Source organism: Pan paniscus, chromosome 7 (genome assembly GCF_029289425.2).
Source record: "Pan paniscus chromosome 7, NHGRI_mPanPan1-v2.0_pri, whole genome shotgun sequence".
Taxonomy (NCBI): Eukaryota; Metazoa; Chordata; class Mammalia; order Primates; family Hominidae; genus Pan; species Pan paniscus.
The window spans coordinates 140,569,385-140,594,610 of NC_073256.2; the positions used below are offsets into that span (position 1 = coordinate 140,569,385).

General features: G+C 44.4%; 1 protein-coding gene and 1 non-coding gene across 14 annotated transcripts in view; one reads left to right on the forward strand and one right to left on the reverse strand.

Annotated features, from left to right (window-relative positions):
* Nucleotides 1–24,977, forward strand: part of TBC1D31 (TBC1 domain family member 31) — a 123,009-nt gene extending 98,032 nt beyond the window's left edge. For 6 of the 13 annotated variants that reach the window (XM_034966551.3, XM_055116896.2, XM_003820487.4 and 3 more), the window contains 5 exons: nucleotides 556–696; nucleotides 2,092–2,286; nucleotides 4,546–4,684; nucleotides 9,832–9,924; nucleotides 11,617–11,964. In XM_034966551.3, the coding sequence (XP_034822442.1) occupies nucleotides 556–696; nucleotides 2,092–2,286; nucleotides 4,546–4,684; nucleotides 9,832–9,924; nucleotides 11,617–11,750 (702 nt within the window). In that variant the 3' untranslated portion in view covers nucleotides 11,751–11,964. The other 7 variants (XM_055116898.2, XM_034966550.3, XM_008973939.4 and 4 more) reach the window with 4 other exon arrangements.
* TRNAM-CAU (transfer RNA methionine (anticodon CAU)) lies at nucleotides 17,068–17,140 on the reverse strand. Its single transcript has one exon. It is a non-coding gene; the product is annotated as a tRNA-Met (tRNA).
* Nucleotides 24,978–25,226: the final 249 nt, after the last annotated feature.

Consider the following 25,226-nt stretch of genomic DNA (forward strand, 5'->3'; position numbering starts at 1 on the left):
AAAAAAGTTAACCAGGCGTGGTGGCATGCACCTGTAATCCCAGCTACTCGGGAGGCTGAGGCAGGAGAATCACTTGAACCCGGGAGGTGGAGGTTGCAGTGAGCTGAGATTGTGCCACTGCACTCCAGCCTGGGTGACAGAGTGAGACTCTGTCTCAAAAAATAAAAAGACTAATGCATAGCTTGGGAGTGGGGTGGGAACAGGAAAAATGCAAGATGAAATGTCAGAGAGCTAGCTGTTCTTACCAAGATTCAGCCACTTTTATAAGTAAATGCTCCCCAGATAGCTCCAAGCCTTTGGTTAATTTCCAGAATGCTGAAAAAGTTCATTTTGACATTTTTTTTTTATCAGTGTTCTCAATGCTTTTATAGATGAGAGGATTTCCAGGAGTCCTTACTCTGCCATTTTTGCTGATGTCTCCAGTCTTTGAATTTTACTTTGAAAATTAGATGATTACAGCTTTTATTTGTGTGCATATTACTATCTCAAAAAAGTCATTTTTATATTCTAGCGTTATATAAATTAGTGATTTTTTTTTACAAATGATTTTAACAGAATCTTACTGAAAATCAAGAAGCTGTTGCAAAAGAAATGCGAGCAGATGCAGATGCCTATAGACGAAAAGTGGATCTTGAAGAACACATGTTTCATAAGCTGATAGAAGCAGGTGAAACCCAGAGCCAGAAAACTCAGAAGGTAAAAATATGATCCATTTAGTGTACATGCAGAGGAGAAATTTTCATCTTTCACCCTCTTAAGAGAACAAAATCGAAATTAAACTCTGTGAAGTTGAGTTAGTTTGTTTCTTTGCTTCAGTTGTCACAGTTCCTAGAATCTCACATTGCTTCCTTTTATATATGGGATGCTTACTTCACTGACAATCACATGATATGCATGTCTTTTTCCTACAGTTTGAGGAAATACAAAGGAATTTCCTCAAAGAAAATACAAAGGAATAGTGACAAGAAAATACAAAGGAGTAGTGACTTAGAAGAAAATACGAAGGAATAGTGACTTAAAAGAAAATGCAAAGGAATAGTGACTTTACAAATTATACTGTCCTTCTGTGTTCTGCCTCTGAAATTGTCCCTGAGTTGATTAGGTTCAAAGCATCAGGTCCCTGCATGGTCCCTGCATGGTATGTAAGCCAGCACTTCCAAGTGTATTGTGTGGACTATTAACTATTATTCAATAAGATGGGGGATGGTCAAATAAGTATTGGAAATGCTGTCTTAAAGTGAGGTATTGTTCATGCCAAATTTGAGGATACTGTACATTTGTGAATATTTAAGAGAATTTCCAAGATGTATTTCAGAGAATTTCTTACGGAGTACGCTTTCAGAAATGCTGACTTAAGTGAATTGAAATAGAACTTGAGACTTTCAAAGAAGAGCTTTCTCTATTATCTCTTTAACAAAATGTTAAATGGGTATGTGTACCAGTCTGCTCCTATTCCAAAAACCAGGAATAGTGTACCGTAGATACCTTCTGTTGTACAACAGTCTCTTAGGTGATTTCCTCAAGATATTCCATTTTTTTTAATAGGCTTCTGTCCAGTCTGTTAAAATGGGCTCTTCTTCAGAGTCTCCTCTTCAGAGTGCTGAAAACATGGAAATTGTTGAATCCCACCCATACCCTAGCCGATAAGTTCTTAACCTTGGCTGTAAATTAGAGTCACTTGAAGAGCTCTTTTTTTTTTTTTTTTGTAGAGATGGAGTCTTACTCTGTTACCCAGGCTGGAGTGCAGTGGCACAATCTCAGCTCACTGCAACCTCCACCTCCTGGGTTCAAGCAATTATCCTGCCTCAGCCTCCCGAGAAGCTGTGACTACAGGCGCGCGCCGCCACGCCCAGCTAATTTCTACTTGAAGAGCTTTTTAAAGGTGCTGGTACCCCACTGTCCAGTGACTGGTTTAATTGGCTTGTGGCAGGGCCCAGACATCAGCTTATTTTAAACACTCCCAGGTGATTCTAATATGCAGCCGGAGTTGTGAACAACTGCCCCAGACACTTGGATACATTGAATGGTTATACCTTCATTTTATGTACTAGTAGTTTGACCTTGTTTCTGAAATGTATAACTTTTTCCTAGGTGATTAAAGAAAATTTGGCAAAGGCTGAACAAGCATGCCTAAATACTGACTGGCAGATTCAGTCTTTACATAAACAAAAATGTGATGATCTACAACGAAACAAATGTTACCAAGAAGTAGCCAAACTCCTTAGGGAAAACAGAAGGAAAGAAATAGAGATAATAAATGCAATGGTGGAGGAGGAAGCCAAGAAGGTAAAAAATAGTGTTATAAACTTTTTAATATCAAGCATTGATTTTTTTTTTTTTTTAAGAGACAGAGTCTCACTTTGTTGTACAGCCTCAAAATTCAAACTCGGGGCCTTAAGCAATCTGCCTGCATCAGCCTCCCAAAGTGCTGGGATTACAGACGTCAGCCCCTTTATCCAGCCTAAGCACTGAAATTTTGAAATAGTACAGAGTCAAATGACAAAAGCATCATACCAAGTCGTTTTTGCTGGAAAAGATAATCTGATTTTAATAGGTGTTTGTCAGAGACGTCGTCTAATATTGATACTACCTAAAAATGACTAAGCGTCTTTCTCATTTACATTAGTGTGCTTCAATTTCTCAACTTCCTGGATTTTTGTTCTGGCTGATTGAATAATATTAGTACTTTAATTTAGCTAATTCTTTATACTTACAATGTAAAAGATGCTGAATAGGTAGAAATGGTACACAGCTGCTAGTAACAAAACCCCAAATTACAGTGACTATGAACAGGATAGAAAATATAGTCTGGAGGTAGGGAGTCTAGGGTTAGTATTGTGGCTCCAAGGTTATCAAGGAAATGCCATCTTTCAGCCTTTCTGCACCTCTTCTTAGTGTATGGCTTTCATTTTCAAGGTTACCTTACCATCCAAGATGACTCCTGGAGTTCCAGCCATCACATACACATTCCAGGCAGCAGGGAGAAGGGAGAGCACAAGTGCGAATGTTCTGCCTCCCATCTGAGTCACACTCCCTTCTAACTTCTTTCCAGGAGTTTCATATCATATTTCAAGCCACATTTGTCAGCAAAGGATGCTGAGAAAAATAGTATTCTTCACAGGGAGCATTATCATCCCAAATAAAATTAAGATTCTGTTCCTATCAGTTAATAAGATAGCTAAAAATAAAAACAAAAGATTCTACTGCTAAAGAAGAATCAAAGAATGGAGTCCGAGGAGGTAATTAATAGTATATGTCACACATGTGTATCTTTTGGTTGATCCTCGCAAAGACTCTGGGATCTGTGCTCTGGAGATATTATCGCAGGTACCATAGACTTTCCTAAGGACCCTGAGGAGCTGGGGAAAGATCAAGATCTAGATACCTGGCTTAATTGCTTCTCTCTGTTGCTGTATCACAATGTCTATTCTGAAAGCTGGCTTCTTACAGTGTATTTCCTTCAAGTCACTATTCCGGATTCATTTTCCTCCTACCCCATCCCAGTGGCATGGAGCCTTATCTTATAACCCTTCCATTCTAGGACAGGAAAGAAGGGCTTGGAGAGGGTGGGAGTAATATCCAGAACCCTGAGGCTGTTCTCAGGAAAACAGGGGTGGAAGCTCACATTCTCATCATAAACATTGCTGACACTAGGGCTATACTGTGTGAAATTCACTGCTGCTGGACTTTGGGTAAAATGGTACTTTTGAGAATTCGCTGAGAATCATTGTAGGGGCCTTTCACGTTCTGCAGAAATCCTTCCTTGTGTCTAGTGTCTTGCGTTGTAAAGCTGACTTGACTACTGCGTGGCCTTGGGAAATTGCTCAGAATCAGCCCCCTCATCAGTAACATGAAAGGGATGGATTTCTGTGATCCTTCCTTGCCCTATTTTGTGATTTTTAAAAAAGTTTTTGTTATTTAATGCATTATTATTTCTATAGCATAAAAATTATGTGTTTCCATGTAAAAGCTGTAGCTTTTCCAGAATTTCGGCAAACTTTAGGAGTTGGATTTTAAATTTATTTTAGTTACCTTCTGAGCTAATTTTAAGATTATTATTTTCTCATTTTATGGAGAAGAAAATAAGGGTGAATAGAAATCACTTGACTTCCCTGTGGTCATCATGTGGACCAGAGCTGGGCAAAGAGTTCATTCTCTGAATTTTGTAGATTTTATTATTAAGATAGAGCATTCAAATTAAATAAAATGCAATTGCCACTAATACAAAACTAGCTTAGTCTCATAAGATTTGAGATTTGAAACTTATTGAAATGCATTATTATTTCAGCAATTATTGGGATATAGTTGTGTGCTTTGTGGCACTCTGCAATACTGGGGGTTGGATAAAACCTGCCTCTGCTTTCAAGGCTCTTAATAGCCTTGGGCCAACACAGGCACCCCAGTTACCATAACACCAAACAGATCCTACTTGCCATGGGAATATAAAGGAAAGTGGATAGAGAAGACAGAAGGGGCTCATTCCACTGTGAAATGTGTATTACTGTACTTTTTATGTAATCTTTTTTTCCATTTATTTGAATTTAGTGGAAGGAAGCTGAAGGAAAAGAGTTCCGTTTGAGATCAGCAAAGAAAGCCTCTGCTCTTTCAGATGCGTCTAGAAAGTGGTTTTTAAAGCAAGAGATAAATGCGGCTGTAGAACATGCTGAAAATCCATGTCATAAAGGTGAGTGTCTGAGAGGCCTTTCTCTCCATGATGTTACAGATTTATTCTTTTAGTAGGGTCTATTATTATGATTTTTTTTTTTTTTTTGAGATAGGGTCTTGTTCTGTCACCCAAGCTGGAGTGTAGTGATGCAATCATGGCTCAGTGCAGCCTCGACCTCCTGAGCTCAAGCAATTCTCCCATCTCAGCCTCCCAAGTAGCTGGGACCATAGGCGTGTATCCCCACACCTAGCTAATTTGTTAAATTATTTGTAGAGATGAGATCTCACTATGTTGCCCAAGCTGGTCTCAAACTGCTGGGTTCAAACCATCCTCCCGCCTTGCCTCTCAAAGTGCTGGGATTATAGGCGTGAGCCACTGTGCCTGGCCAGTGAATAAATTATTGGGATGTATTTTGGCACTTCTATTCAATCTACTGCTCAAGTAAAAAGTAATCACTGGTTACCATATTTTTGGTGGGAAAGGGTGGGCTGAGGTGGGACTATTACAGAAACAGAGTCCCAGTCGAGGAAAAAGTTTGTGCAGACTGTCCTGTGGAGTTCTGTTTGATTCTGTTGCTCCAAGGTAAAATATGTACTTTGCCAAAAGCTGGTCCTCAGAACAACAGTATATTCAAGTATCACATGGAAACTTCTCATAGGATTTGATCCAACATTAGGTTTCGATACAAGGCTTACAGTGGCATCAACTGAAAAATCAAAATTATAATTTAAAACTGTAAAATACCCTGGAGGCTGAGGCGAGAGGATCTCTTTGAGCCCAGGAGTTTGAGGCTGCAGTGAGCTATTATCACACCACTGAACTCTAGCCTGGGCACCAGAGAAGACCCTGTCTCTTTAAAAAAAAAAAAAAAAAAAAAAAAAAAGATTTCCAAAAATTATAGAGTACAGTTAACAAGGAGCTTTTATTTTACTGTGTTTTATTTTGTTTCAGCCTTTTATAATGTGTATACATTGCTTTTTAAAATAATAGCTTTGTTGATACATAATTCACATGCCCTATAATTCACCTTTTTGCTTTCTCTTTTTCTTTTTTTTTTTGAGACAGAGTTTCGCTCTTGTCTCCCAGGCTGGAATGCAGTGGTGTGATCTCAGCTCACTGCAACCTCCACCACCCAGGTTCAAGTGATTCTCCTGCCTTAGCCTCCTGAGTAGCTGGGATTACAGGCTTACACCACCATGCCTGGCTAATTGTTTTATTTTAGTAGAGATGGGTTTTCGCCATGTTGGCCATGCTGGTCTCGAACTCCTCACCTCAGGTGATCCACCCGCCTCAGCCTCCCAAAGTGCTGGGATTACAGGCGTGCCCAGCACCGCACGCAGCCTAATTCACCTATTTAAAATGTATTATTCAATGTCATTATATTATCATGTATAAAAAATACACTTACATAGTCATGCAGCCATCACCACAAGCAAGTTTAGAGCATTTTTCAGCACTTCAAAATAAACCCAGTACCCATTAGCAGTCACTCCCCATTTCCACTCACTCCCCCAAGCCCCTGGCAGCTACTAACTACCTTGTGTCCATTCACCTATTCAGGAAGTTTCATGTAAATGTATTCATGTAATATATGGTCTTCTGTGTCTGGTTTCTTGTACTTGGCATAATGTCTTGAGATTCAACCATGTTGTAGCATGTACCAGTACTTCATTCCTTTTTATTGCTGAATAATATTCCATTGTGTGGATATTATGTATTTTTTTAATCTATTCATCAGTCGATGGACATCTGGATTCTTTCCAATTTTTGGCTTCATGAATATGCTATGTGCATTACTTTTTCATTTCACAAATTTGAAGAGTGAAAATATAGGTTAGGTCATTTAATTATGCCTACCTTTTTCTTTTTTTTAAAGACAGAACTTCACTCTGTTGCCCAGGTTGGACTGCAGTGGCACGATCTTGGCTTACTGCAACCTCTGCCTCCTGCATTCAAGAAATTCTCCTGCCTCGGCTTCCTGAGTCGCTGGGACTACAGGCGCATGCCACCATGCCCAGCTAATCTTTAGTAGAGATGGGGTTTCGCCATGTTGCCCAGGCTTGTCTTGAACTCCTGGCCTCGAGTGATCTGGCCACTTTGACCTCCCAAAGTGCTGGGATTATACCTCACCCGGCCAAATCATGCCTGCTCTTAAAACCCCTCATTACCACTCATACTTGAGATTTAGTGGTCCCAAATAGCACCAAGAGTACTTCAGGGAGGTGGAGAGGAGTAGAATGTGACTCTGCACGAATTAAATATTTAAAACTGGCTTACAAAAGATACTAATCATGGGAGCTGTCACTTCTCCCTCACCCTCTCACACTTACCCTTGTTTTTTTTTTTGGTTGTTTGCTTTTTTGAGAAGGAGTCTCGCTTTGTCGCCAGGCTGGAGTGCAGTGGCACAATCTCGGCTCACTGCAACCTCCACCTCCTGGGTTCAAGCGATTCTCCTGCCTCAGCCTCCCAAGTAGCTGGGACAACAGGCGCCCACCACCACGCCCAGCTAATTTTTGTATTTTTAGTAGAGACGGGGTTTCACCATGTTGGGCAGGGTGGTCTCGATCTCTTGACCCTCGTGATCCTCCTGCGTGGCCCTCCCAAAGTGCTGGGATTACAGGTGTGATCCACCGCACCCAGCCTTACCCTTGTTTTAGAAAGAAAAATAGAAAATCTTTAGAGAGCTATCTACGTAGAAATAGAGAAAGGTAAGAAACTGTGAAAAGCTTTCGTCATTGGTAGTTTTCCTACACCTTTGCCCCTCTGCCTCCATGATGTCTTCCCTCCGTGCTAAATTTTTTTTGGCTGACCAGTCAACCATGTATGTTTTTTAACCTTGCTGAATTTCACCAATAGAGATAATTTGATTAATAAACATCCAGTTTTCAAAAGTCTCAAGTTTATGACTGAATGATGTGTCAGTCATGTTCTTAATCAGGGTATATAGATTTAATCAGATTCATTTAATCCTAAAAGCAGGAGATAATCACCTACCATTAAGAAAATGACATTTTTGAGCCCGGCGCGGTGGCTCACTCCTGTAATCCCAGCACTTTGGGAGGCTGCGGTGGGCAGATCACAAGGTCAGGAGTTTGAGACCAGCCTGGCCAATATGGTGAAACCCCATCTCTACTAAAAATACAAAAATTAGCCAGGCGTGGTGGTACACACCTGTAATCGCAGCTACTCAGGATGCTGAGGCAGGAGAATCGCTTGAACCCAGGAGGCAGAGGTTGCAGTAAGCCAAGATTGCACCACTGCACTCCAGCCTGGGCGACAGAGTGAGACTCCACTCAAAAAAAAAAAAATACAAACCTATATGTGTTCAAAAAATACACATGTTCAAGACCTCACCAATAGTGATTTAATTCAATAGATCTAATAATAGTAATAATTCCGTCAGTAGCTCTAGGGTAGAAACTAGGGAGCTAGATTTTTGTTTTAAAGTTTCACGAGTGAATATCCCCAGCCAGTGTTTGAAACATTGCTGGAGACAAAAGGTAATCATTAGTTGTTTGAACAGAGATAATATTTACAACACAGCCCTTTGGGAAGATGAATTGAACAGGAGTGGGCAGGTTGAATTTTGGAGGACAGATGAGAGGGAGCTGTGAGATCTCAGCTCTGGCTGGGCATGGTGGCGCCTGTAATCCTAGCAATTTGGGAGACTGAGGCGGGAGGATGGCTTGAGCCCAGGGGTTCAAGACCAGCCTGGGCAACATAGTGAGACTGTCTCTAAAAAATAAAGAAACGAAAAGATCTGAGGAACCACACCTGATTCGCGTCTTATCTGTGCAGCAGATGTAGCAGTGGCCAGCCTGCTTGTGCCAGAATGCTGGTAGACGGGGAAGCTCGTGACCTTATTCCATTTGCTACAAGTATTTTATTTCGGAGTTATTTCTGGCCAGGCGCAGTGGTTTACGCCTCTAATCCCAGCACTTTGGGAGGCCAAATCATGCCTACTTTTAAAACCCCTCATACACCTGAGGTCAGGAGTTCGACCTGGCCGACATGGTGAAACCTCGTCTCTACTAAAAATAGCCGGGCATGGTGGCGTGAACCTGTAATCCCAGCTACTCCAGAGACTGAGGCAGGAGAATCGCTTGAACCCAGGAGGTGGAGGTTGCGGTAAGCCGAGATCACGCCACTGCACTCCAGCCTGGGGTGACAGAGCAAGAGTCCGTCTAAAAAAAAAAAAAAAGTGTTATTTCTTAGTAAAATAGTTCAATCTGCTTTTTCTTTTCTGTTTTTCTTTTTCCGCTGAGTTCTGTCCGCAGAAACCGTTCTCTGGAACAGTGCAGATTGCAGATTACGTTTACTACCTCCGCCATGTCCCGCCCTTCAGATGTTAGATTCCAGTCCCCCACCAGTTCAAATTAGTCATTTGGTGATTAGTCACATTACCTTAATGACTCATTGAGCTAAAACTATGAGGTAAAACCATTAGCTAAAGCTTTTCAGGGAGGTAAATGGCAGACATCTTACCGATTCAATGAGACTCCCAGCATTCTGGGCTGGACACATGGAGCTTAGATGCTAGCGGTGGGAGTAGAAAGGAAGGGACCATTATAAGCCATGTCAGGATGCAAATGTTTTTAAAAACACCTTGGTGTCATACTGGATGTGCTGCTGTAGGAGTTAGGGAACAGTGAAAACACAGCTGAGGGTGAGTGTAAGTTTTGAGATGAGGAGAGTAATTGATAAAAGTAGGGGAGGCACCACTAGTTGCTAGGGCACTGCCCTGCCTGCTACTCTAAGAAGGGTTCGGGTAAAACTTGCCTATGGCTGGCTCTGATTTGCTGTATGTTGTGATGAGGCCCTGCCTAGCTAAAACCAGTAGTGATCAGCTCATAACAGTTTCCAGGGAAGCCTTGCTGATCACATTTCGTAATCTCTATCTTAATATCCATATTTTTGAGTTTGTTGGCTTTTTGTTTTAGCTGAAAGTGTTTTTAAAGTACGTTTTACAGAAATCAGCTCAGCTCTTAATTCTCACTAATGACACTTCCTTGCCTTTTGAATGTTGACCGCATTCTTCTTAAAATAGAAAAGAAAGGAGTTTTTAGCCATCCTTGGTGATTGTAACTTACTAGGGACCATTTGGAATTAGTAAGCCTTTCTACTCACTCCCAAACATCATCTTAATCTCCTCACTTTTATAACAGAAGAACCCAGGTTCCAAAATGAACAGGACTCAAGCTGTTTGCCTAGAACCTCACAATTAAATGACTCTTCTGAAATGGATCCCTCAACACAGAGTAAGTTGATAAGCAAGAAAATGTTATTCTGCCATTTTAAATTTCACAATATTTAAGCAAAATTTTGGCTTAAATTATATTTATAGCATGTGGACGCCATTTTCCCAGGGCACTGATAATGAAAATCCTAAAAGGGAGGCAGCAAGATTCTCTCAGATTCCGCAGTGGGAGAACTGGGTGCAGACCAAATTCCAAGTAAAGAAAATGTGCTGAATCCACTAACGCCACTCCAGTTCTTGAGCACCAGCACTGCTGCCCAAAAACATAGTTGGAGGTTCTAACAGAAGTCTCTAACTAGGTTGATAATATGAGATTCATAACTATTTTGACATCCTTGTGAAAAAAAATCTCAGCGTTGTTTTTCAAAGCTATTGCATAGTTGGATTTTCTTGACTCTGTTCATCTGGGCTGGGCTCCCTCCAACAACCATTGAAAACATGTGTCTGCCCTGGGCACTCCGATGGAATTCTGGGCCCCAGCAGCAGTAGAACGGCCAAAGGCAAATGGCTTCATGCTCATGAGCTGACTTTTGATCCCTGGACGGGGTTCATTGGAGGGTTTGGGGTTTTTTAGAAGGGACAGAGTAGAAACATCTTACAGAAATGTAATCACAGCATTAGGCCATCCATAAAGAAGCTAACAATCTTCCCAGTAAAGTATATTATTTATTTTTAAAAGGGAGGAGGAGAAAAGACACTCTGTTAAACTTACTTTCAACTAATTTTTTTCAATAAAATTGCCATATAGATGAAGCAGTATTTAACAAGATCTTTTGAGTTCTTTTGGAAGAACAAACTTTTATACAATGTTCCAAAAAGACGAGCTTTATAAGAAATATGCCTAATACCAAGTCATGAGATTCCAGTATTGTGTAAAATATTTTTGCTAACTCACATTTTTATATGCATCTATAAATTCTGTGCCAGAATATGAATTAAACCAAAAATCATTCAAGAGTCAGATGAAGCATGAGAGATTCTCAGCTACTCTCTATTCTGACATATCAAATGGTTATTTGGTGACCTTAGGTTATTTGGCAGCAAAATACAAAAGCATGAAAGTTGTATTTCTTTGGGAGGAAAAACAGTTTTTCAGAAATTGAAGCTGACTGACTATTTGAATATGTAACTAAATTTCAGAGAAGTATATTTTTAAGGGCTTTTAAAAAAAATTTCAGTGTTCACTAGCCCCTCTAAATCAGTAACGCTCTTACACTTGGACATGTAGTATTTTAATCTTGATTCTGGACCTTCCTGATATTAGCCAATATTAAAAAGCATTTGATTTACTTATTTTTATTTATTTATTGGAAAGGTAGCCATGGTATATATTTCACAGTTTTATGACTTGGAGTGCCTTTTCTCATTACTATTAAGCATCATTGTGAGGAAGCTTACAGTTGCACAAACTCAAATTCTCTCTTAAATTAACAAGCTTTGTTTCTAACTTAAGATTGTTTGTATCCCAAGTATTTCAAAGCAGAGAAGTTCTCTGTTAGCATTCATTCAGTCCAACAAATAATTATTTGGCTTGTAAATGGAACCACCTAGGGCCAGGTTATATGTAAAATTTAGGTTTTAGAATTGCATTTCATTATTTGTTTTTACAACACATTTATCTTTAAAATAAATGCTGTATCACCGCTAACATCAGAAAACTCAGCTTTTCTAAATTTTAAATTTCATTTTCAAGTTTCTTTAAATAGAAGAGCAGTAGAATGGGACACCACGGGACAGAATCTTATTAAGAAAGTGAGAAATCTTCGCCAGAGACTCACTGCCCGGGCTCGTCACAGATGTCAAACCCCTCATCTTTTGGCTGCATAGAATGCATTTCACCTTGAGACGGTCGAGAGAGAGACCTATTTTGCAATCAGTGACATTGATTTTTAGATTATTTATTTAAAATTCCTATAAAGATCAGCCCTTTGTACAGAAAAATGTGTCTATAAAAATTATGTGTTATTTAATTCTGATACTTTTTGGCTTGTAAATGGCTTCTTGAACTTTTTACAATAAAAATGTTTTAGAAACTGTTAAAGCTGTGTTAAGCTTTCAGGTTGCAGGGACCAGCATAAACCTCAATAACTTTAGTTGATAAAGGTTTATCTTAAAGATGAATAGAGAAATAAAGAACAGGAAACCATCTCAACAGCTCTGTAGCCTGGACTGAGAGAGAACTCAGCAGCAGGTGGAGAGCGTCAGCAGCAGGTGGAGAGCGCCAGCAGCGTGGAGTGGCCTATATCACCATCTTCCTGCCCACCCCCACCTCTGCCAGCGGGACCCCCTCTTTGTCAGGGACCCCACCGGACTTGTAACATCTCATCTCTGCCCAGCTCCTTCTGCCCTCTGCCTGCTTCTTCTGGCAGCACCGACTGCTCTTTCTCCCTCCCTCCACTTCCTAGCTCCAGAGTGGGGCTGCTTGTGACTTCCCGAACCTTACTCTCTAAAAGGAGGGTAGAAATACTTGATATGAGGATTCAGTAAGATCAGGCAGGCCAGACGTGGTGGCTCACACCTGTAATCCCAGCACTTTGGGAGGCTGTGGTGGGTGGATCACTTGAGGTCAGGAGTTCGAGACCAGCCTGGCCAACATGATGAAACTCTTTCTCTACTAAAAATACAAAAATTAGCCGAGTGTGGTGGCACATGCCTGTAATCCCAGCTACTTGGAAGGCAGGGGGAGGGGAATCACTTGAACCCAGGAGGCGGAGGTTGCAGTGAGTCGAGATCACGCCACCGCACTCCAGCCTGGGCAACAGAGTGAGACTCCATCTCAAAACAAAAACAAAGATCAGGCCTAAAAAGTTCCTGGCCCAGTGCTTGACACATAGTAAGTGTACAATATGTAGTACTAATTATTTTTTCTGGGGCCACGAAGCATAATCTTATGGTTTATCAAATATTTTCAGCAAAGTGCTGTCTTGCCCAATAAGCAAAGTTCTAAAATGATATCCTGGCATTATACACGGCATTGGTTTCCCAAGAGTATTTTCCTCAGCCTAGTTTTCCATACGTTTTTAGGTGGCTGCAAACATATGCCTGCATGGGCCAAGCTGGTGTGTGTTTTTTGACAACAGGAATCCCAGGATATAGAATATGTAGAGTGTGATGGGAACTTTGGTGGACTAGAATTGCTTGCTCACCGGAAAGCATTGAAATTCTAAAATTCTGTGGTTCTGCCACCCAGAAACAGCTGTCTATTGCAGTTTTTTACCTCTATTTCAGGTCCTCTTTGACTAGGATTTATACCTAGTCAGGTCTGTTTTACAGCTACACACACCACATACACGTACAAAACCCTCTTTTTTATATATAGAACTGCAGTAGTTAATTTTTGAAAAAAGTTCCTGTTCATTCAGTGAAAGTGCACTATGAATGCTCTCACCCAAATGAAGTTCTTTTTATCACATGCTTCCAGTTGTCTCTGAGCCTACGTTTCTCCAGTAATCTTGATGCAATCACTGCCTTAGCAGATTTCAGATACTTGGTTGAATCCCCTCAGTCATATGTGCTTGGTTGATATTGCAAAGGTTATCACATTTAATGAAATATGTGAAAGACATTTCTGATTATTTCTTCCTGCTTCTTGACATTTATATCTTCAATCTTCAATTTCTTTATAATGTGAATTCTCTGGAATTGAATAAGGGCTGAACTTGGCTAAAATTCCTTGTTACATTCAAAAAGTTTATCTCCATTACTCCCTTGAGTTTATTAAAGAAGAGCGGTCCCTATAGGCCTTTTCATATTTATTACATCCATAAAGTTTCTCTCTGGTGTGAATTCTGCAATGTTGGCTAAATGTTCGGCTTCAGCTGAATCACTCCCCACATTGGGCTACATTTGGAAAGTTATTTTCCAATAAGAATTCGGTGGTGCTAAATAAGTTATTAAGTTGGTTAGGGGCCTTTTCAAATTTATTTACACTCATAGAGTTTTTCTCTAGTATGAATTCTCCCAGGTTGAGCAAGATTTCAGCATTTGCTAAAGGTCTTTCCAAAGTCATTGCGTGTAGGTCGTTAACAGCAGTTGACTGCAAGGGCTGCATAAGGCTTAATTTATTAATATGGGTGTGCTTATCTGAGTCTGGATTTAATGTTTAATCTCATTGTATCAGTCTGGGTCCAGTCAGGAAGCAAACTACACAGCTGTTTGGATAAGGAAAGTTTAATGTAAAGACTAAACTATGATGGGAGCAACTATGAAGACGTAAAGAGAACTCTACAGGGTATGTAGGACTGAGGAGAGTACTTAAGGAAGGACAGACTTGGAAGGGAGGCTCCTCCCTCCCCCAGGCTTAGGTCAGACCTGGTCAAAGAAGGTGTGGTTGCAGACCACTGGATATTGGGGAGGGTCTCAGAGTTGGCCAGGCCAGGGGTAGTCCATGTCTCCAGGCAGCAGGAAACAAATCTGGGCACAGAAAATCCAAGGCTGGTAAAAATGCACAGGGAGGCAGGGCATAAGGACCCCGCTTGTCAGGGTAGTGTGCAGGCTGGCCATATCCAGAGAGCCACAAGAAACCACCCTCAGGCACAGGCAAACAGGCCAGCAGGCAGGTGCTCAGAGTGCATCAGGGTGGTACTTCTGGCATGAGACCCAGAACATGCCAGTGTCCATGCTGGGAAGACTATAGTGACATGGTCATTGGGCTAGGACTGTGAAGTCATAAAGCAATTGTGCACACTAGGCACATGGTTGGGGCAGAGCACGACTAGATGTCCCCCATGCACACGCACCGCTGGTGGGCCGTGAAGCAAGAGCAAGAGTAAGCCAAACAGCACGTTGGAGCAAGGAAGAGAAGCCTTGTTTCTCCTGCAGTGTCCTTCCAGCACCCTCTATTGACAGCTCAGCATCATGCGCATTGTAAGGAGAAATGCCTCAAGAGCCCAGCCCATCACTGCAGACCTGAGATGATTGATAACTGCCACGCTCATACTATTGAAAGTGGCTCCACAGTTTACTTGGTTGGTTGACAGGAATGTGGACTCAATGTTGGCCTCTATCTAATGAGACAGATGCCAGAATTTCCCTGGCATGATGTGGATGCAGGTATCCAAAGGCTCAGGGAGGTAGGAATGTAGGGGTGGATTGATCACATCTGGCCTCCTCACTCACCTCCCAATGCCATGCTCTGGGCCCAAAAGCTACTTCCTTTATGAAGGCACTGAGCAAGGAGCACCCACAAACCTGAAAAACTCTGTGGTGGCTCATGCAACAAGACATGATGGTGAGAGATGCCACCACCACAGATGTGTTCCCTGGTTTCAGTGGGAATAATGGAATTCTGGGGCAGCAGAGGCCAGGCAGAACCATTTAATTACCAGACAACCATTTACAGTAAAGGGCAGCAGGGCGGTAGTAGTAGTAAAGGATTTTAGGCTACTGGTAATTGACTACACTGTCCCTAAGAATGAAATAGATAGACAGCCTACTAAAATGTTGCTTGAGATATGTAACAGGAAAAACTCCAGACCTGGTAGCCGAAAAACTGACTCGAGTCATCACCATGGAGAGTCATACCTGTCACCCAGTTTCCAGTATGAAAATAATTCTCAGATCCAAAGCCTCTTGATTGAAGGGGAGGCCAGGTCCCCCTGAGGAAGGACCCTGAAGCAGTGCCACATATACATGCTTACGACATATACATGCTTACGAGTATTCTTTAACCCTTCCCCAAAGAAACCTCTTGCCATTTACTTGAAGGATTGCATACTAGGGAAAAGAAAACACCCATATCTCACAGGGATTACTAAACATGGTTTCTGAATTGACACTAATTACTATGGCCTACCAGTGAAAGTCACAGCTAACGGTGGTCAGTTGATCAAAGGAGTCTTGAGCAAAGTTTGAATTACAGAGGGTGAATAGAGCCATGAAACCAACCCGTGGTTATTTTCTGAGTACCTGAATATATCATTGAAATAAACATACATGAAAAATGGCAGACTCTCCTCGTTGGCACTAAGACCCATTGAGTAAGAGCTATTATCCTAGAAAGATTCAAGTGAAAGCCCCTGGAATTTCCTCCTTACCAGGACAGTAAACCTGGTTAGTAAAAAGTTATCGCAATTATCCCCAGGGGCCGGGCGTGGTGGCTCACACCTGTAATCCCAGCACTTTGGGAGGCCGAGGTGGGCGGATCACCTGAGGTCAGGAGTTCGAGACCAGCCTGGTCAACGTAGTGAAACTCCGTCTCTACTAAAAATACAAAAATTAGCCGAGTGTAGTGGTACGTGCCTGTAGTCCCAGCTACTCGGGAGGTTGAGGCAGGACAATTGGTTGAACCTGGGAGGTGGAGGATGCAGTGAGCCAAGACCATGCCGCTACAGTCCAGCCTGGGCAACAGAGTGAGACCCTGTCTCAAAAAAAAAAAAAAAAATATCCCCAGGGAAATTGAAGAGACTCATGCCACCAGCAAAGAGTTGAAAGATGAAGGGCTGGTTATAGCTATTCCATCATAATTTAATTCGCTGTTTGACCTGGGCAGAAGGGAGATGGATCTTTGAGAATGGCTGAGTTATCAAGAACGTAGCAGGTGAGGACCGCAGTTGCAGCGTCTGTTTCAGATGCAGTCATGACACAGCTTCCGGCATATGGTATACCGCAGCTGCCTGCATGAGCTCCCCGACACCCCTCTCCCAGACCCTATCATGACCTGCATTTCCAGATAGGTTCAGTGCCCACCGCTGGCCTCCCTCATCAATGCTGCCTACCCATCCCGCAGCTCCCTCGCCGGCCCACACCGTGTTCCCAGCCACTCCTCTGTTGCCTCCATTAGACGGCCTTGAACTCGGCCGCGCTCGCAGCGCCGTCCTGGACTGTGACCACCCGGACTCCTACCCTAACCCAGAGCTGTGCGCGACACCCCCTCCCCGCCCCGCGACGGCCAGTGCCCAAGGGCAAGGGCGAGGGCAGGTCGAGGAGTCGGGGACTGCTCCAGGCCCTTACACGTGCTCTTTCCTGGACACTCAGGCCGCAGTGCGAGGGTGGTCTTGGCGGGGGTACTTCTTAACAGGTTCACCTGGTCCCAGGACACTCGTCGCAGATATGTCTTTTCCCCTTGTTGTCACCCCCGGACTTTGACAAGCAAACAAAACGCTTCTTTCCGGCAGGGTTGTACGTACAGCAAGCAAAAGTATTGTGCCCCGTGTGAGGATCGAACTCACGACCTTCAGATTATGAGACTGACGCGCTACCTACTGCGCTAACGAGGCACCTAGTAAGCATATCCGGACGGATCATTCTGAGGCTATACAGCTGGTCTGCTGCGCATGCCCACTTTTACTTTTACTGCTGCTGTAAATCCCGTCCAGAATACTCGGAATTCTAGTTTCGCTGCGTCCTGCCCCTGTCCCGTTTGTCAATTAACAAACACTGTAGCTGGCTTGGCAATGCCTCACTGGGTAGCGGCGACACGGAGAAGGGGGATTTTTCCTCCTGTTGTTGTGAACCGTTATTTTTGTGTAGTGCGTACAAACCGTTTGCACACTCGTGAACGCATGAAACACTTATCAGGCACCCACTGTGTTCCCGGCCCTGTGCTGGGTGCTGCGTTCACAGGAACAAACCCAGGGTCAAGGAGTTGGGCGAAGATGCATAACGATTGGAAAACACACACGGGCGCGCGCGCACACACACACACACACACACACACACACACACCCGCTGTTACGGCCCCCACTGCAGACCCCAGATCCCGCCAGTCCCCGGACTCCTCCCGGCGCCCCAGGTTTCCACGGCCGCCTGCAGCTCCTCGGCTGAGGCTGCGCTTCGTAGGGGCTGCCGGGCTCCGGGACGCAGTCCTGCAGTCTTTTTCTGACTGCAGGACTGACTGCAAGACTTTCTGACTGCAAGACTGCAGGACTGCAGTCTTTTTCACCACCATTCCTGTGGCCAGTGCCCTGTTGCACACTTGAGCTGGTTCTGATTTTTTCTTCCTTTTTTTTTTTTTTTTTTTTTGCTGTTCAAACAGGACTTCAGGAATAACCGTGGAAGCAGTGAGTTAATGTGTTAACTGGGAAGCCCCCTCTCCTTTCCCTTTCACTCCCCTCCCCTTCCTCCCAGCCCTTTATATAAGCTCATTTACCTACATTATTGCTAAAGGAAACTTCGTGCCCCTATCATAAATGGAAAACAGGTAAGGGTTTTTCTCTAACACATGTTCAGATAAATACATACATAACTATTATAATAATAAAAAAAGACTCTTCCACGTACTGTCTAAAATCAGCCAGACAGTGGCACATTGAGGATTTGTACTTTTCGCCGTATGTACATTTATACGGCGTTTATACGGTACATTTATAAAAGGAAACTGAGACAGAACTCTGGGCAAGGCCGGGCGTGGGGACCCCTGGGGAGAGTGTGTGGACGCCCGCGGGTCTGGGTGCCTCCCAGGGAAAGGACGAGTGATGGACAGACCGACGGAAGGACAGGGAGTGGGGAGAGGTTCGTGTGGACCTAGGTGGGTGTGCGGATATTCACGGCACAACTCTGTCAGCTTTTCTATTTGTCTGAAGTTTTTCCTTAGAAAATATTGGGGGTGGAATTTTGTTAATCACCTAGAATTTGAGAGATATGGCGGGGTGTTAAGGGGGCAAAAGGCAGTATGAGTACAAGCAGGTAGGGACATACCATCTCGACAGCAGGCACCACAATTGCTGAGGATAGGCGAAGAGGAATCTCGGAGTGGATGGGGGTGGGGCCTGCTCCACCTCCCAGTGGGAGAAGGACTGGGAGCTGCCGGGCGGGTGGCCGAGGGGCGAGGAAGGAGGAGTTGGAGGTGGGGCAGGCTGCCGGGACCCCAGACCCGGAGACTGACACCCAGTCCTCGGGAAGCTCCTGGATCCCACGGTCTAGGGTGGGAAGCCCAGGACCTCTGCCAGCCTCGGGAAGCGCGCATCCACACGCACCGGCGGGAATCCGACCCAGGGGGCATACTCCCTGGTAAGGTTGCTGGGGCATCCCCTGCGGACTGCGGACTGGGAGTGTCACCTAGATCCAGCTGTTTCTCCCAGATCTGCAGGCCCGAGGAGATGCTGATTAACATGCAGATTAAATCCCAACGGTCCTGTCTACCACAATTACAAACAGCCCCACTTTCGGGTGTAGCAGTCCCAGGACTGGCAAGCTACCCAACATATTAACTCACCACTTCCACAGTTATTCCCTGAAGTCGTATTTGAACAGGAAAAAAAAAAAAAAAAAGAAAAAACGAAAAGGAAACAACCCAAGTGTACAACAGGGAACTGACTGGTCACAGGCATAATGGTCTGTAACAAGAGTATGAGACTATTTCTGTAGAAAGGGGTAGATGTTTATATTTGCTAGTATTTGCACACAGAAAGCTAAGATTGCCGGATGCGGTGGCTCACGTCTGTAATCCCAGCATTTTGGGAGGCCTAGGCGGGAGGACCACCTGAGGTCGAGAGTTGGAGACCAGCCTGACTAACATGGAAGAAACCCCATCTCTACTAAAAATACAAAATTAGCCGGGTGTGGTGGCGCATGCCTGTAATCCCAGCTACAGGAGGCCGAAGCAGGAGAATCGCTTGAACCCGGGAGGCGGAGGTTGCGGTGAGCCGAGATCGCGTCACTGCACTCCAGCCTGGGCAACAAGAGCGAAACTCCGTCTCAAAAAAAAAAAAAAGCTAAGATAGATGATTAATACGCTGAGGGGTGGAAACTGTATGGTTGGAGGTAGGGGTGAGAGGAAGACTCTTTTTACAAAAATACACTTTATTTTCTAAACAGTTTTAGCGTCACAGAAAAATTGCAAAGATAATAAGAGTCTCCATCAAGCCTGCACCCAGGTTCCCATATTATTAGCATTGGTCGTTGGTATGGGTTGTTTGTTACAAGTAATGAACCGGTGTTGATGCTTTAACTAAAGTCCATCTTGACTCGGATTTCCTTAGTTTTCACCAGATGTCCGTTTTTCTGCTCCAGGACCTCATCCATGACACATTACATTTAATGGTCCTGTCTCCTTAGGCTCTTCTTGGCTGTGACAATTTCTCAGATTCTTCCTGGGTTTTGATGACTTTGACAGTTCTGAGGAGTACTAGTCGGGTATTTTGTAGAATGCCCCTCAATTTTAACATTTGGCTGACAGTTTTTCTGGGATGAAGACTTTTCACTGTATACCTTTGAACAGGTTTTTTAAAAACATACTTGAACTATGTTAATCTATAAGCTATTTAAATGTTGACGTACCTTAATTTAAAAGGCGAACTGTAGGAATTAGAAGAAAAGGGAGGAGAGGAGGGGAGGAGGGAGAGGAAGAAGGGAAGTTGGGGAGGAGAAGGAGAAAGAGAGAGAGAAAGGGGGCAGGGGAGCAGGAGGAGCAGGAGGAGGAGGAGGCTACCTGGAGGGGCTGGGCTGATCCTGCCTTGGGCCCACTCTCCCGGCGACCTCCCGGCTCCCAGACCTGGCTGAGCCCGGCGGCCGCCAGGGGACGCTGTGCCAGGGGTCGCCGCCGCTGCCCCGCAGGTTTCGGCTTTTTCCAAATTAGCCTAGGGACACACCGCGCCACTAGCCGGTACAGGGTACCAGGCGCGATCCCCACGCCAAGGTGGCCCCATCACCCAGACCTGCCCGGGGAAGGGAGGTAGAACAGGAGTTGGGGGCGGGGGCGGTGCAGATATTTCGCTCCGTAAAGTGTCTCCAGCTTTTAAAGATGTATGTCCCCAATTTTCCAAGACCTTCTGAGCCTTCGAGTGGAATGAAACTCGAACGGCTTCCCAGCCGCGGCGATGAGGTCCCGCTCCTGCAGAATCCCGGCAGGAGCGGAGACTCGGGAGGGGACCGCTGGCTGCAGGCGCCCTGCTGGAGTCCGGAACGAGGGTGGTCAGGGTCGCCTCCCCACGGGGTCGCAGATGAGGGAGTGGGGCCGCGCAGGGAGGCTCCTGCAGGCCGTGACCCCCAGGTCTGGCCCGTAGAGAGTGACTGATGGCGAGGACCCGCTGGGGACCCGAGGGCCTCAGCCTGCGCCTGCGCCGGGGCTCCCGGACCAAGACCTTCCGGCCCCCAGGCCTTTGCACCGGCAGCTCTAGGCCTGATGTGTCCTGCCCTCAGGCCCCTCTGTAGAGACGGGGATCTCTTCCTTGCCCTACGTCAGCCGGGTCGGAGGTCACATACCCCCGCGAAAACCTGATCCCCATTGCCTTCATCTGCCTCCTTCTCCCACCCTCCTCCCCAGGCTGAACGCACTCCTTCCTCCCAGCTAAGCGCCTTGCCGGCGGTGGCTGATTTACTTCCACTCCTAGAGCAACCCGAAGGGCTCAGTGCTTCAATTGCCCCTCACTTACGAAAGCGAAACTCAAACTCAAGGTCAGGCGACCTGACCAAGTTCAAACGATCACCGCCCCCCTTCTCAGCAGTTTCCAAATCCTTTTCCTCCCGTGCATTCCCTAAAATAATGTTGAAAAACTTCTGGGCATCTCCTCTCATAATGTTAAGTTGATATCAAAACAGTTTCATTATAAACAATTGCAAAAGACGTAATTACCAGTGTATGTAAATGGTGATTTTTTTAAAATATAAAATTGAGTATATGACATTTAAAAATATACCCAATGGGCCCGGTGCATTGGCTCACACCTGTAATCCCAACGCTTTGGGAGGCCGAGGCGGGCGGATCACCTGAGGTCAGAAGTTTGAGACCAGCCTGGCCAACATGGTGAAACCCCGTCTCTACTAAAAATACAAAAAATTAGCCGGGCATGGTGGTGGGCGCCTGTGATCCCAGCTACTCGGGAGGCTAAGGCAGGAGAATGGCTTGAACCCGGGAGGTGGAGGTTGCAGTGAGCCGAGATCGTGCCACTGCACTCCAGCCTGGATAACAGCGTGAGAGTCCGACTCAAAAAAGAAAAAAAAAAAGTACCCAATGACATCTATATATGCTATGGATTCCATACAAACCAAAATCTATTTTGAATATATATAAATATGTCTCCCAACATTTGGAAAGTTTACATTTAACTGCCTCCTTGAACTCATTTCCATTCTACTTCCCCCCACAGAATACTATCCCCCTACAGTACATATTTTATGTTTGAATGCGTTCATTGATCACCTAGCATGCCTCTGAGCAACAAGAAATAGAGTTTATTAGAAGCCCATTTTACAGAGTGGAAAGTGTATCTGTGTGTGTGTGTGTGTGTGTGTGTATGTGTGTGTGTTCTGGGAGGAGGGCTCCTGGCTGACTGAGCAGGGTAACTTAATGGAAACCTGTTGAGAGTGATTCCTTTTCCCTTGTGCCAAATGGACCCAGGCAGGGAGACCCCCAGCACACCCAGGCAACCATCCAGGCCCAGGTGATGAAAACACATCCTGGCAGGTGGTTACAGAGAGCTAAAGGAGGGAGCCATGTGAAGGCACATTCCACAGACACAGGACTTGGGTCTGGCTGTCAAGAGAAGCCAAGTCACTCCAAACAGGGATGAGCAATGTCCAGAAACATTCCAGTGCCACCGCCGGGGAGGAAAGCAGGAAAGAGGGGCCTGTTTGGATGAATGCAATAAATTCTGGTTTTGCTTATTTTCAATTGCACGAATAATATGTACTAATTATAAAATATACGCATACAGCCATGCTGTATTAGTCAGCTCTTACTGTGCTAATGCCGCTTAACAAACCACCCAAAACGTAATGGCTTAAACAGCAAGCATGTGTTTTCCTTTTTCTTTTCTTTTTTTTTAGATGGCGTCTCACTCTGTTGCCCAGGTTGGAGTGCAGTGGTGCAATTTCAGCTCACTGCAACTTCCGCCTCCCAAATTCAAGCGATTCTCCTGCCTCAGCCTCCTGAGTAGCTGGGATTACAGGCGCGCCACCACACTCAGCTAATTTTTGTATTTTTAGTAGAAACAGGGTTCCACCATGTTAGGCGGCTCTCGAACTCCTGATCTCGTGATCTGCCCACCTCAGCCTCCCAAAGTGTTGGGATTACAGGTGTGAGCCACTGCGCCCGGCCCATTGGGTATATTTGTAAATGTCATATACTCAGTTTTATATATACTCGGCCTCCCAAAGTGCTGGGATTACAGGCATGAGTCACCGCACCTGGCCTTTTATTTTTTAAACAGCTTTACTGACATATAATTCACATACCATATAATTCACCTATTTTAAGTGTACAAGTAAATGAGTTTGGTTATCCTATTTTTTTTTAAATTGTGGTAAATATATGTAACACAAACTTTATCACTTTAACCTTTTTTTTTTTTTTTTTTTTTTTTTTTTGAGATAGAGTCTTGCTCTGTCACCCAGGCTGGAGTGCAGTGGTGTGATCACAGCTCACTGCAACCTCCACCTCCCCAGCCTTAGTGATCCTCCCACCTCAGCCTCCCAAGTAGCTGGGACCACATGGGTGTGCCACCACACCCGGTTAATTTTTGTATTTTTTGCAGAGACAGATTTTTTGCCATGTTGCTTAGGCTGATCTTGAACTCCTAAGCTCAAGCCATTTGCCCACCTCAGCCTCCCAAAGTGCTGGGATTACAGGTGTGAGCTACCGCACCCAGCCCATTTTAACCATTTTTAAAAATTTTTTATTTCAATACCTTTGGGGGGTACAGGTGGTTTTTGGTTACATGGATAAGTTCTTTAGTGGTGATTTCTGAGATTTTGGTGCATCCGTCACCCGAAGGAGTGTACCCAAAGTGTAGTCTTTTATCCTTCACCATTTTAACCATTTTTAAAGTTTATAATTCAGTGACACTAAGTACATTCATAGCATTGTGAAACCATTGCTACTTTCTAGCTCCAAAACTTTTTCATCACCCCAGACAGAAACTCTGTGCTCATTAAGCAATAATTCCTCATTCCTCCTCCCTTAGTCCCTGGTAACCTCTAATCTATTTTCCATCTCTATGTATGTATTCTAGATATTTTATATAAGTAGAAGCTTGCCATATTTGTCTTTTTGTGTCTGACTTGTTTCACTCAGCTTCAGGTAAGCACGTCTTTTTCTTGCTCATGAATCTGTGTATCAGCTGGGTTCAGCTCCAGGCTGAGCCTGGGTTCAGTCTGCCCTTCAAGTCTTCGCATTCTCCTTGGACCAGCCATTCACTAAGGTATATTCTTCTGAAAGAGTCACAACAGCCCAAGGGACAAAGCCATGCCAAGGAGGCACATTTAAGGCCCCTGCTCTGGGTATATACATCAAAACTCCCTTGGCCCAAGCAAGTCACATGGCCAAGTTCAACATTACTGGGGCAGGGAAAAATACTCAGCTTACTGTGGCAGAGGGTGCAGAGTCTCAGGCCAAAGGAAAGGAAAAAGAATGAAGAATAATCCAGGCCAGGCGCAGTGGCTCACATCTGTAATCCCAGCACTTCAGGAGGCTGAAGTTGGCAGATAGTTTGAGGTCAGGAGTTCGAGATCAGCCTGGCCAAGGTGGTGAAACCCCACCTCTACTAAAAATACAAAAATTAGCCAGACATGGTGGCATGTGCCTGTAATCCTAGCTACTCAGGAGGCTGAGACAGGAGAATCTCTTCAACCCGGGAGATGGAGGTTGCAGTGAGCTGAGATAGCGCCAGTGTACTGCAGCCTGGGCAACAGAGCGAGACTCCATCTCAAAAAAAAAAAAAGAATAATCCAATGTGCCACACATATAGATGTACACAAGTCAAGTCCCCTCAAGTCACTCCTAATACTGTTCCCCTTCCATAGGGAAGCCCTGTGAGTGGTCTTCCTACACACAAACATAAAAATAAACACTTGGGTTTTAGGTATCTATGTAAGATCATATGGTACTTACTGTTCTGTGACATTTTCCACTTAACAGTAAGCTGGACCTCTTTCCTTGCCAATACATAGATATCTTCCCTGTTCTTAGTAACTGCAGTAGTGTCTCTGAGGAGAGGAGATCTGGATACAGATACACACAGAGAGAAGATGATAAGGAGACCCAGGAGGAAGGTGGCCATCTACAAGCCAAGGAGAGAGAATGCAGAAGAAACCAATCCTGTCAACACCTTCAACCTAGCCTCCAGCATTGTGCAGGAATAAATTTCTGTTGTTTAAGCCACCCAGGCTGTAGCATTTTTGTTATGTTAGCCCTAGCAGCCCTAGGTCTTCTAATTCTAGAACATCTCATTCTTCCCAATTAGTAACAAATACTAAGTGAACATCTTATGCATGTATTTGATAACAAATGTCTACGGAGCTTGTGGACAGCCAAAAAGTCTGTGCTGTCCTAGATTCGGCAGGTTTGCTGTTTCACCCCAGGGAACCCAGAATAATTTTCCGTCTCCCTGAGGGTGAGGACCAGAAGCCCCGAGAATGGCCTAAGCC